At 46.8% G+C, this 14,023-nt stretch overlaps 1 protein-coding gene across 1 annotated transcript in view; it reads left to right on the top strand.

The window, feature by feature from the left end:
- Positions 1-14,023, top strand: part of GPC4 (glypican 4) — a 107,618-nt gene that overhangs the window by 52,947 nt on the left and 40,648 nt on the right. Inside the window, exon 2 of the mRNA XM_079962808.1 lies at positions 6,734-6,892. Coding sequence (XP_079818934.1) covers positions 6,734-6,892 — 159 coding nt within the window. The remainder of the gene's footprint in view (positions 1-6,733; positions 6,893-14,023) is intronic.

Below are 14,023 nucleotides of genomic sequence, written 5' to 3'. Positions count from 1 at the left end.
AATATGTCTCCCATTGCAGGGATTGCCAACATCTGCTTTCAAAATGGCATAATGCAGAATCAATCTACAATGAGCTTTTCTTTTCAATATGAAACTGGCTTCCCAAGAAGCACTTTGAAGCTGGAAAAAAGTGCAATGGATCTAGATGGTGTGTGGCATATGTAGAAAAAAAAACAAGTACTCTGTCTTCATTGAATAGAATAAAATCCTCTGTGTTCACAGTGACAGTTGCTTTATTCTAAAGAAAAGTAAAAAGAAGAGCTGGGTAGTTTTTGTAAGCCAAGTTTGGTGTATGTCACGATTTTGCAGGAGCAGAATGTGGTCGTGGGTGTCTTTGTGTTCCTTTTTTTAAAAAACAGGAAATTTCTGGGCCTTCTGGCTCGAAAGATAAACTTGAAAGTGGTTTGTGGGCGATATGTTGATGTTTCAGACATTGGAGAGGTGGTTGAATGATACTTCTCAGTCTTTTTTTTTGCGGGGAGGGGGTTGCATTGGTGTCCTTGCCACTCTCATACCTAAAGAAGGCAGGATTTTTTAAAAAAATAATACAAGAGAAAAGTCTTGCAAAACTTGCTAGAAAAGGTAGCGAGCAAATGCAGTTTGGATTGCAAAATCTTGAGAGATGCAAATCCTGTTGTGCTGTGGAGGAGGCCCTAGGCATCTCTGGCTAAATGGGTCAGGGGGTGGGATAGACCTCAGACTGTCTCTCCCTGGCCCGTGGGATTGTTTCCACACCATACCCTCTCCTCTGGCCACATCCTTCACTGACCGTGCTTTGCCAAGCTAGACCTCTGATAATGGTCACACCCATACATATAACAGAATAACAGGATCATAGAACAGTAGAGTTTGAAGAGACCCTGAGGGTCATCTAGTCCAGCCCCCTGCAATGCAGGAATCTTTTGCCCAGCGTGGACCTTGAACCCACAATCCTGAGATTAAGAATCTCATGCTTTGTTGACTGAGCTAACAGCAGTGGGTGTCCTTCTCTTGTCTTCCTTCTTTTTCTCTGTTTTTCCTTATTATTTCTGGGTATTTCTTTTGTTTTTAAGAACAAAAACAATAATTTAAAAATGAGAAGCTTCTGATACCTTTAGGAGCTGCAAACCTGAGCACCCTCCCTTGCCCGAAAGCCCCGCTGAGTACAATAACAGCGGTATGCAGGATTGTCCTGTAAGGGTTGGATCCAGACCTCATCCCCCTTGGAATCAATGGGACTCAAAAGTCGACTCACTACCATAAGATATAGTGATGCACACCAATTTGGACTGCTTTATAAGGGACTGAAACAGATTTATGGGGCTGCTAACCATGATGGCCGTGTCTTGCCTCCATTGTTGGAGGCAGTTCCTGTGAATTACAAGTAGGGGGGGCTGTTGCTTGCAGGCTTCCCATTGGGGTTGGTCAGCAGGAGAAGAGGATGCTGCGCTATGATGGGTCTTTGGCTGAGCCAGCAGACAGGCTCTTCTGATGCCCTCATGTTTTTGGGTGGCCTGCTATGTAATAAAATAGGACATGCATTACAAACACGGAAAGGGACATATTTGCATAACATTTGCATATCTCACCATAGCATGGAAGTAGAGGGAGTAGAGTAGCTGATTGTTAAAAGATTCAGGACAGAGAAACAGAAAGTCCAGCACAGTTGAAGTATGGAACTTGTTCCTCCAGGAGGCAGTGATGGGCTCCGACTTGGATAGTTTTAAAAGAGGATTGGACAGATTCATGGAAGATGAGATTATCCTTGGCAACTAACCATGATGGCTATTCCACTGCATCTATGGAGGCAGTATTGCTTCTGAACACCAGATGTTGGAAGCTGCAGGAGGGGAGAGGGCTCTTGCGCTCCAATCCTGCTTGTGAGCTTCTCATTGGGGCATCTGGTTGCTGGACTAGATGGGCCACTGGCCTGATCCATCAGTCAGGCTGTTCTTGCACTATAAAGTACATGGCAGCCCCAAGTCTTGGTTGAGGACCAGACTCTACTGATATTTAAGTGTTGCATGATGACTTGATATAGCATTTTCTTTGTGGGTGTGGGTGGGTGTCTGTGTCCATCCACTTTGATGTGGACTGGCTCCATCTAGCAGCAGCTATTTTATTTAAGTCGTTCATATGGCAGCTGCATTTGCAGGACTGGACCCTGGGGTTGTAAAACAAGTATATGTAGAGGGAAATTTGGGAATGAATGAATGCGAAGGCAAGGTCTCTCTCTCTCTCCCTCACCCCTTCCAGAACAGAATTCAGTTTCCTAATGTGCCTTTTGGCTCCTTGGCTTGTACAGAGAGGGGCATAAATCTTTCTCATTCTTTTCCTCCTTTAAAAAAAAAAAAAAGTGTCTGGTGTTCTCTCTGTAGTAAATCCACAGGCCCTAAGCTGTCAGCAAGCAAAGTGGGGGGAAAAGCGGGGTGGGGGTGGGGGTGGGGGTGGGGGTGGAAATTGAAATCCAGACAGCCTTTGGTTGTATAGGGTATTTTAAGTGCATGCCACAGAAATAATTAGAATTTCTTGTTTTTGTGGTGAGGAGCTTGTTGCATGGAAGGGAACTGTATATTCTTTAGACCCAGGTGACCAGCCAGCAGCTGAGGACACAGACAACAAAAGGCTTGCTGAAAATAGCCCCCCCCCCAGCACCTGGGCACTGAACCCATCCAGAGGGCCAGTTTCTTAGCCACTTGGCAAAATTTGGCAAGGGTCTGGTTCCACATTGTAGGCCATTGTAGCATACTGGGTGAGGCTTTCGTTGTGAAAGCTGCCCAAAGAACGTCTCCCCCTCCAAATTTAACTTTTGTGTGCTCAGAATACCTTGTGACCATCCCATAAGGCTTAATAAAGGCTGGTTTTCTTCCCTGCTCCATCTAATTACAGCCAGCCCCCAATGAGCATGGCATTGGGAAGTGTGTTGCATGTCCTCACTCTTGTAAACAGCTCCTTAGCTACCTACCTGTGGTGAGTTAAGTATTTGCTCCCAGAAAGAGAAACTCTTGTAAACTAGAAGCAGGTTCGCTCCCTTTTTCTTTCAGACCCACACATGTGCCTGGAATGATTCGTGAAAGTTCATCTCAGGGGTTACCAAGTTTTTTAAGCATGTGGGCACAGCTGGAGTTTTGAACGAGTGCTGTGAGCATGCCCCCTCCCCAATTATGTCTCTCTTGCCCCCTTCCCATTTAGACTGAAAGAAAGTGGGGAGACACACACACACACACACACACACACACACACACTTTGCTTTTCTAAGGGATCTGGGTAAAAGTTGGACCCAGTAGAATTAAGATGGGTTTTGAAAAAGCAATGGGGCTGAAAGGTCAAGTGGAAAAGTGAGCCACTCTTCTAGATTCCTCCATCAGCTCTATGTACTTTACAAGTGTGTGTGTGTGTGTGTGTGTGTGTGTGTGTGTGTGGCAGGGAGAAGCTAACCACCGCTTCATGGCCAAGGAGACAGTGAGTGAGGTGGGCTCAGAGGTTTCATGGGCAGCAAGGGAAGACATGTTGGTCACCCCTAGTTTATACACCTGGGGCTTGTTGGAGCAGTAGAAATTGGGTCAGAAGTCCTAAATCTGTAACCCTGAGTAGAATCCTAGAGCAGCATGCTCAGTTTAGATCTGGGAAATTGCCTTCTGAATTGGAATGATAATTGGTGCAATGGATGTTCCACTTTGGTGTTGGTGGTAGTGGTTGGTGAATTCAGGCACTTCTTTGTTTGGACCCTCCCTTGCACTGACTGACTTAGTGAAGCTTTGATAGTCTGGTTAGTGGAAATATTTGCAGACTAACAACTGATTTGCAAGGCTACCTTATTTCTACTATAATTTAATACTACAATATTTATTTTATATTTTATATTTGTTTACATCCCTTTATAAAACATATTTGATTCATTGCATACAGCACAATCACAGTGCACAAGTACAAAGTTATATAAAGGAAAATAGGGGTCCCTACTCGAATAGAATAGGGACGCGGGTGGCGCTGTGGGTTAAACCACAGAACCTAGGACTTGCCGATCAGAAGGTCGGCGGTTCGAATCCCCATGACGGGGTGAGCTCCCGTTGCTCGGTCCCTGCTCCTGCCAACCTAGCAGTTCGAAAGCATGTCAAAGTGCAAGTGATAAATAGGTACCGCTCCGGCGGGAGGGTAAACGGCGTTTCCGTGCACTGCTCTGGTTCACCAGAAGCGGCTTAGTCATGTTGGCCACATGACCCGGAAGCTGTACACCAGCTCCCTCGGCCAGTAAAGCAAGATGAGCGCCGCAACCCCAGAGTCGGCCTCGACTGGACCTAACTTTTACCTTTACCTTTACTGGAATAGACTTGAATTCTAAAAATCAAGCTATGCGAAAGGAAGGTAGGGGAGGGGCTAAGAAAGGATTGATATGAACAAACACAACCACACATGATTACTTTTCCCTTCTGTTGGACGAGAAGTAATGCATTTGGATTTGGAAGTGACAATATGTTTTGTTGGCATGGAAATCAATAGTATTTAGCACCTCGAATAGCAGAATTATTATTACTTTCAAATTTATAATTAATAGTGGTGTTTGGTAGAATGAACTCTGCACCTGCTGGTAGCAGTGGAAGTGGAATGTGGTTACGGCCAGTTTGCACAAGAGCCCATGAACAAGCCTCCTTGATGTAGGAAGCTTCTGGGTGGCATTAGCAGCTTCTCAGTTCTTAGCAGCTACACCCACCTGTGGAGAGCCCCCTTCCATCTCTCTTGGCCACTTACTCCAGCACCACATCTTTGTGGTAGTATGCTGCAAATTCTCCTGAGCTGATGAAAGGGGGGGGGGGACACTCTCTCGCTGTCTGTATCAGTTTGGGAACTGACAACTGCTACAGTCACCTGGAGCCTTCCTCTATAGTTACAGTGTTAAAACAAGCCCATAATATGTAAAGGTAAAGGGACCCCTGACCATTAGGTCCAGTCGTGGCTGACTCTGGGGTTGCGGTGCTCATCTCGCTTTACTGGCTGAGGGAGCCGGCGTACAGCTTCTGGGTCATGTGGCCAGCATGACTAAGCCGCTTCTGACGAACCAGAGCAACGCATGAAAACACAATTTACCTTCCTGCCAGAGCGGCACCTATTTATCTACTTGCACTTTGACGTGCTTTTGAACTGCTAGGTGGGCAGGAGCAGGGACTGAGCAACGGGAGCTCACCCCCTTGCGGGGATTTGAACCGCTGACCTTCTGATTGGCAAGTCCTAGGCTCTGTGGTTTAACCCACAGCGCCACCCGCATCCCTAGCCCATAATATGACTGAATCTTAAATTTTCTTTATATGACCCCTGAAGAGGGTGACGAAGGATCTATAGCTATCTTTTCTGTTTCATAAGAGCATATCAAGAGCTTACAGGATCAGGCCATTGCCCCATGTAATCCAGCATCATGGTCTCACAGTGGCTTACTGAATGCCCCAAAGGGCAGCCCTCAAGCAGAACCTGAATGCAGCATTTCCTGTGCATTTCATTAAATCTGTATTCTTACGCATCCACCAATTTTTCCAATGAATGTCATGCATCTGACTAAGCCCGCCGTAAGTTGATGGTAGAATAAAGTTGTTAGTCCCGTTTAAGATGCTCTGGGACTCTGCACTGTCCTTTCTCCCAAATACTGGACTAACAGGGCTTCCATTCTGGAAACACTTGTTAATTAGCAATGATAAGAGGGACCCTAATACCCTTGATAAGGAGAACACAAGTCTGGTGTGAAATTGGATTAGCCCTGGGTTCTTTTTATAGCTGATTCTAAAGGAAGTCATAAACCATGAAGGAGGATGGTACAAGCTGGTGGTTGAGAGAAGAGGATAATATTTTGAGTTGGAAATCCCAGTGAGTGTTTCCAAGAAGGAAGGAAGGAAGGAAGGAAGGAAGGAAGGAAGGAAGGAAGGAAGGACTGAGGTTTCAGCACCAAGGGCACGAACCAGTCCGTCAGTTGGGGCAACAGCTGCCTTGTCTGCAGAAGTCTCTTTCACTTGGCAGGCTTCCTGTATCACCAAACCCAACCTTGCAAACCATTTCTGCTCTTCTTTACAATGGAGAATAATAACAACCACATCATGTCTTACTCAGCCTTCACCAGGCCACAGGGCAAATTGCAGCATACAAAAATGTAATGCAGTTTTAAAAAGTGTACAGCAACAATACTTCCACACAACATACTACAGGTAGGGTACAAAAACAAGTTCTTCGGTTTTCAAAGGTCAGGAGACAGAGGTGTGTCTTCATCAGCCACCCGCCACATCCTGTAATACTATTGGCTATGCCATCTGGCACTGATGGGAGTTGTAGTTGAAAATTTCTGGAAGGGTACCAGTTTGGCAAAGGCTGTTGCAAAGAGATGATGGCAGGCACACCTCTTGGGGGAGGGAGATCTGCGCTCTTGGAGGCATCAGCAAGGAGGTGGGAAGTGCTATGTGAACTCTGTGCTTCACAACTGAAGTAATGCACACATCTAAAGTACATGCACACGCACAAACACGCATATCCCATAAGACTGCTACCTGCTATAACTGATTCCAATACTTACTTGATTAAAAAGCTGGGTGTTCCTTAAATGGTTGTGAGGTTCCTGTCCGTTCCGCATTAGTGCTTTTTATCCAGAGCAATTGCCACCTTTCTGCACACAGCTGCTGCCGCAGCAGCAAACTCAGCCTCCGCCCTGCCCCGCCCCCCATGATTGTCATAGATTGATGTACTCGTGTGTAAAGCTTTCTCACCTTTGTGTTTCCAGGTGATCACTTGAAAGTCTGCCCTCAAGGCTACACATGCTGCTCTCAAGAGATGGAAGAAAAATACAGCCAGCAGAGCAAACAGGACTTCCGAAATGCTGTGGTGGAACTTAGTAATAACTTGCAAGCAACCTTCAGTTCCCGGTACAAAAAGTTTGATGGTGAGTCCTAGCCCCTGTGTTGCCCTTAGCTAGCTCAGATGAGAAGTGCTGCAATATATTTATGGACTTTGTTTATGCCAACCTTTCTTAGCCTGGTGGGAAGTGATAGACTAGAGCATCAGCAGAAGGTCCCAGGTTCAGTCCCAAACATCTCTGAGTTGGTCTTTATGCAGCACATAGTGAAACCATGGGACTCTCTCCCACTGGAGGTAGTGATGGCATCAACCCAGATGACTTTGAAAGAGGATTAGACAAATTCAGGGAGGAGGAGAGGTCTATTGATGGCTACTAAATGCTTCTGAGCACCAGTTGCTGGAAGCCACAGGAGAGGAGAGTGCTCTTGTGCTCAAATCCTGCTTGTTTTAGATTACAATTCCCATCAGCCCATACAACTGGAGGGCACCAGGTTGGTTTAGATAGACAAGGTTTTGTTGTGCTTTGTCATTATTATTATTTTTCTACAACTCTCTCCAAAGTTGTGCTTGAATGACTCAAGACTTTGGTATGACAAGTTCAGAGGGCTGCTTATTTTGCAAACCAGTTTGATAGAAATATTTGCTGATTGCATCTCTTTAGTTACCCACAAGGGGTGTGCATCTGTCTTTCCAATTTGATTCATGAACAACAAACTCTGTAATAAAGCAGGGCACTTGCATTTTCTTTTGCTGTTCCCAGATGGGCATGATTCGCAAGAATCCACCCAAACTCTTTTTAGACCTTACTGCTTACTTGTAGCTCTAATGAACACCTCCTCAACATTGAGTCTTGCTTTAACACCCTCCAGTTAGCAGGATTGGGCACAGAGTGGATGTGAAATGCAGTTGTAACTTCTCTAGCTCCCTCCTTGCTTTTGCCCTTGGAGGGGCTGATACATGGTGATGAGGAGTTTTACCTTCACTGCGCAGCTCCTAAATGTGCAGCTTCTGGTTGCCACAGGCTGTAGGGGTCTTGCAACTCCTTAAACTTTACAATGAACAGACAGGAAGCTGCTTGAGATTATGAATCTTCCCCACTTTTTAAAAATGCACTTGAGGATTGTACCTTGCTTACCTGAAAGTGCAGATCTCTGGCCTAGTTCACAGGGTGGAAAATACCCACGTTGAGTGACAGAAAATGCTAGATTTGTCTTATCCCCCCACCCACCCCAAGATTTACATACCGCTTGGTTGCAATTCTATTGCTTGCCAGAAGAAAAGTTTCTTGGAAGAGAGGACTATTGATGGCTACTAGCCATGACGAAGAATGCTCTGCCTCCATGGTTGAAAACAGTAATGCTTCTGGATACCAGTTGCCAGAAACTGCAGGGAGGGAGAGAGCTGCTCTTGTGCTGGGGTCCTGCTTTCTGGCTTCCCACAGGCACCTGGTTGGCCTCCTCCAGCAGAGCTTGTCTTAGGTTCTTCTACAGCTGGCTCCAAACATTGGTTTTTTGCAGCCTCCCAAGCACCGCACAGTCTGTGTCACTAAGCAGGTTTCTTAATTAAACACTTCCTTTTTGTGGAGTAGGGAGGGTGAGTGGGCCACAGACATGCCGACCCTGATGTCTTCCTGGATGAGAAGCAGAAGCCATTTCTTGGCAGCCACCCCTGCAGCTATGATGAATGTTGGGAGTACCTCAGAGGTAGAAAACATCTAGAAAGCATGCAGAAGGTCCCAGGCTCAGCCCCCAGCATCTCCAGGTAGGGCTGGGGGGTGCCCCCTGCCTGGAATCCTAGAGAGATGCTGCCAGTAAGTGCTGGTGGTATTGAGCTTGGTATAGACCCAATGGTCTGACTCATATGAGGCAGCTTCACACGTGCCACAACTGCTCCCCAGTCTGTGTCTAGAACACAGGATCATAACGTGGCATCTAAATGATGAACGAGCAGAAGCCATGGTCTGGCATTCTGTCCTTACCAACCCACATTTGTTTTCCTTCCCAGATTTAATGCCGCTGTAACATCCTTCCCTTATCCATTGAGGGAAAGTCTGTGATCATCATCAGCTACTAAAATTATTTCACATGAAGTTTTAAAGCTGCAAAGTATATGTTTGTTAGGGCCAACTAAGAACCCACAAGTTGTCATCCAGAGTTTTGTTTTGTTTTTAAATCAGGATGGATGTTTAGCAAAACAGTAAGGGGAAGGGAAGGAGATGCTGGGTATGATGGGAAATACCCAAGACCTTCACTGTACTAGCCTCAAAATGGAATGCAGGAGGTGTTGGGAAGGTTTAAGTTGAATGAGTGTGCTAGAGACAAAGCAGATTTCAGGCAACACTTGTTGGGGCTTGTAGGAGTTGTAGCTCAAATTGACTGTGCTGGCTGGGCATCTGTAAGGGGCCCCAGGTTGGTGAAAGCTGCGGTGGGGTCTTTCGAGAGAGTCAATGTGATGTAGTGCTTAGTGTGACAGACCAGTGATTCAAATGAAATTGTCACTGGGTGACCTTCACCCGGCCACCATCTTTCAGTCTTAGTCATCCTCACAAGGTTGTCATGAGGATAAATCAGGGAAATGCCATGCATGCCATCCAACTGGTGGGGGGCAGATGGAACTACTGGCGATGTGGCAGTGCTTAAAATCAGGTGAGGAAAGGTGGGTGGAAGGAGTTGTAGCCCTCTTCAGTTAGTTTCTGGTTCCTCTTAATCATGTGCATAAAGCCATCTGTGTTGTGCCCACAGAAGAGCCACGATGATGTGCTTTTAGTTCTTAATTGATATAAGCCAGCCTGACACTACTTGTTCATTGTTTAAAATTAAACATCATTTCCGACTTCAATGCTGCCTGCTTCCCCTCACCAGCACCACATGCTTTATTTATTAAAAGCATTTGTTTCTCTCATTCCTTTCAATAAGGTGCCCAGGTAGCTGAAAAATAACCATGAAAATTCAGCACCAAAGGATGTTGCAGAATTCAAATAATGTTAAGAACAATGACCACTGGCAGAACAAATAGAGACAGTGGGCAAGCAACATGTCCTTTGATAGGGGAGGCCTAGACCCTTTTCCTATCCATTTTTGGACACCCACCCCACACCAAGCTGTTTCCAGAAGGCTGGAGTAGAAGCCGTGATTTTGCTATACAGTGGTACCTCAGGTTACATACGCTTCAGGTTACAGATGCTTCAGGTTACAGACTCCGCTAACCCAGAAATAGTACCTCGGGTTAATAATATTAATATTAATATTAATTATTATTATTATTATTATTTATTATTTGCACCCTGCCCATCTGGCTGGGTTTCCCCAGCCACTCTGGGCAGCTTCCAACAAAGATGAAAGATACACTAAAATGTCACATATTAAAAACTTCCCTGAACAGGGCTGCCTTCAGATGCCTTCTGAATGTCAGGTAGATGTTTATCACTTTGACATCTGATGGGAGGGCGTTCCACAGGGCGGGCGCCACTACCAAGAAGGCCCTCTGCCTGGTTCCCTGTAACTTGGCCTCTCGCAGTGAGGGAACCGCCAGAAGGCCCTCAGAGCTGGACCTCAGTGTCCGGGCAGAACGATGGGGGGGGGGGAGAGACGCTCCTTCAGATATACTGGACCGAGGCCGTTTAGGGCTTTAAAGGTCAACACCAACACTTTGAATTGTGCTCGGAAACATACTGGGAGCCAATGTAGGTCTTTCAAGACCGGTGTTATATGGTCTCGGTGGCCGCTCCCAGTCACCAGTCTAGCTGCCACATTCTGGATTAGTTGTAGTTTCTGGGTCACCTTCAAAGGTAGCCCCACGTAGAGCGCATTGCAGTAGTCCAAGCGGGAGATAACCAGAGCATGTACCACTCTGGCGAGACAGTGTGCAGGCAGATAGGGTCTCAGCCTACGTACCAAGTGGAGCTGGTAAACAGCTGCCCTGGATACAGATTTGACCTGTGCCTCCATGGACAGCTGTGAGTCCAAAATGACTCCCAGGCTGCGCACCTGGTTCTTCAGGGGCACAGTTACCCCATTCAGGACCAGGGAATCCTCCACACCTGCCCGCCTCCTGTCCCCAAAAACAGTACTTCTGTCTTGTCAGGATTCAACCTCAATCTGTTAGCCGCCATCCATCCTCCAACCGCTTCCAGACACTCACACAGGACCTTCACTGCCTTCACTGGTTCTGATTTAAAAGAGAGGTAGAGCTGGGTATCATCCACATACTGATGAACACCCAGCCGAAACCTCCTGATGATCTCTCCCAGTGGCTGCATGTAAATGTTGAAAAAGCATGAGGGAGAGGACAGAACCCTGAGGCACCCCACAAGTGAGAGCCCAGGGGTCTGAACTCTCATCCCCCACCACCACTTTCTGAACACGGCCCAGGAGGAAGGAGCGGAACCACTGTATGACAGTGCCCCCAGCTCCTAGCCCCTCAAGACGGTCCAGAAGGATGTTATGGTCGATGGTATCAAACGCCGCTGAGAGATCCAGCAGAACTAGGAAACAGCTCTCACCTTTGTTCCTAGCCGGCCGGAGATCATCAACCAGTGCGACCAAGGCAGTTTCAGTCCCATGATGAGGCCTGAATCCCGACTGGAAGGGATCCAAATGGTCCGCTTCTTCCAGGCATGCCTGGAGTTGTTCAGCAACCACTCACTCAATCACCTTGCCCAAGAATGGAAGATTTGAGACTGGGCGATAATTGGCCATATTGGCCGCATCTAAAGATGGTTTTTTAAGAAGCGGTTTAATAACCGCCTCTTTCAGTGGGTCTGGGAAGGCTCCCTCATCCTGAACTTTGCTTCAGGATGAGAACAGAAATCGCGCAGCAGCAGCAGTAGGCCCCATTAGCTAAAGTGGTGCTTCAGGTTAAGAACAGTTTCAGCTTAAGAACAGGCCTCCGGAACGAATTAAGTATGTAACCAGAGATACCACTGTAATTGGAGAGAGTCTGGGGTGCAATTTTGGGGTTTCGTTACAGAGGCCCCACCCCATAACTTAGACTACTATCCTCACTCCTTCCAATAGCAAGCTCAGGTGATTTGTTGTTGTTGTTGTTTAGTCGTGTCCGACTCTTCGTGACCCCATGGACCAGAGCACGCCAGGCACTCCTGTCTTCCACTGCCTCCCGCAGTTTGGTCAGACTCATGTTTGTAGCTTCGAGAACACTGTCCAACCATCTCGTCCTCTGTCATCCCCTTCTCCTTGTGCCCTCCATCTTTCCCAACATCAGGTCTTTTCCAGGGAGTCTTCTCTTCTCATGAGGTGGACAAACTATTGGAGCCTCAGCTTGACGATCTGTCCTTCCAGTGAGCACTCAGGGCTGATTTCCTTAAGAATGGATACGTTTGATCTTCTTGAAGTCCATGGGACTCTCAAGAGTCTCCTCCAGCACCATAATTCAAAAGCATCAATTCTTCGGCGATCAGCCTTCTTGATGGTCCAGCTCTCACTTCCATACATCACTACTGGGAAAACCATGGCTTTAACTATATGGACCTTTGTTGGCAAGGTGATGTCTCTGCTTTTTAAGACGCTGTCTAGGTTTGCCATCGCCTTTCTCCCAAGGAGCAGGCGTCTTTTAATTTCGTGACTGCTGTCACCATCTGCAGTGATCATGGAGCCCAACAAAGTAAAATCTCTCACTGCCTCCATTTCTTCCCCTTCTATTTGCCAGGAGGTGATGGGCCCAGTGGCCATGATCTTCATTTTTTTGATGTTGAGCTTCAGACCATATTTTGCACTCTCCTCTTTCACCCTCATTAAAAGGTTCTTTAATTCCTCCTCACTTTCTGCCATCAAGGTTGTGTCATCTGCATATCTGAGGTTGTTGATATTTCTTCCGGCAATCTTAATTCCGGCTTGGGATTCATCCAGCCCAGCCTTTCACATGATGAATTCTGCATATAAGTTAAATAAGCAGGGAGACAATATGCAGCCTTGCCGTACTCCTTTCCCAATTTTGAACCAATCAGTTGTTCCATATCCAGTTCTAACTGTATCTTCTTGTCCCACATAGAGATTTCTCAGGAGACAGATGAGGTCATCAGGATCCCATTTCTTTAAGAACTTGCCATAGTTTGCTGTGAGGGAGAACCTTGAGAGTTAAGAGGGAGAACCTTGAGAGTTAAACCCCTTTTAAAAATCCTAAGGGGGCAACCCTCCACTCCACAGAGAAAATAGCAGAATGTGGACTGAGCATACTCAGTAGTCACAAGTGTCAGCTGAAAAAGAAAGATGGAAAGAGGAGGATGGAATGGAGTAACTTGGAAGTGGGGCATGGCTGGCTGGCTAGAACCCAAAAGAAGAGCCCTTGTTCCCTTCCCAGAGCTATTATTCCCAGAGTGGTTTAACAATTCACCCCTCTTCCCAGGGAACTCTGGGAATTGTAGCTCTCTGAGGGAGATGGGGTCTCCCAGCAAGTCAGTAGAGTGCAGCCCCCAGGATCCTTTGGGGGAAGCCCTGACTGTTTTAAGTGGACTCACAGTGCTTTAAATGTATGGTGTAGCCAGTGAGCCTTTACTTTTGTAAAATGCGCTTGGGCTTGATCATTGCAGGCAGGGCTGACCAACTGAGCATCGTCCAGCTGTTAAGGAAATCCCCACCCCCATCATCATGTTACCTTTGGCCATACTGGTTGCCCAGCAACATCTGAGGGAACCAGGTTGGTCTACAGCTCTCCCTGCTGTAAGGTGTGGAGACTTTTCCAAAGGCTTTGTGGAAAGCTGGTGGGGTGGGGGAAGAATGAGAGGTGGCATCGTAGAGGTGATCCAGGAGGCAGTTCTAAGGATATGGGAGTGCAAGAGAAAAAGTCCTTTGGGAGAGGGACCAGGAGGCCTGAGGGTGGTAGACAGCTGCATTCCACCATCTTCATGGTCCTCAGAAGATCATCCTAGTAGCTGAAAGTAGCTATGAGAATTTACACACCCACACACCCACGCCCACATCCCTAGACAAATATGGAAACTTTTAAGAGTGTTATATGTGAAACAAACAGGACAGTTATGAGATCCACCAGCAATGGAGAAATTCATGTTCTCTCAAGAGGCCAAAGCCAAAAAACATCCTTCGCCAACTTGGTACCGTCCAGATGTTTTTGACTACAGCTCCCATCAGGAGCTTCCACAGCATCTGATGGGAGCTGTAACCCAAAAACATGTGCAAGGCACCAGCTTGGCAAAGGCTGATGGTTAAAGGCTCTAGTCTTGTTGCCCCAAGTCCTTGTCATT

This window comes from Podarcis cretensis (genome assembly GCF_951804945.1).
Source record: "Podarcis cretensis genome assembly, chromosome: Z".
NCBI lineage: Eukaryota > Metazoa > Chordata > Lepidosauria > Squamata > Lacertidae > Podarcis > Podarcis cretensis.
Note: the sequence above shows the minus strand (reverse complement) of the source record. Positions and strands in the feature narration are given on the sequence as shown.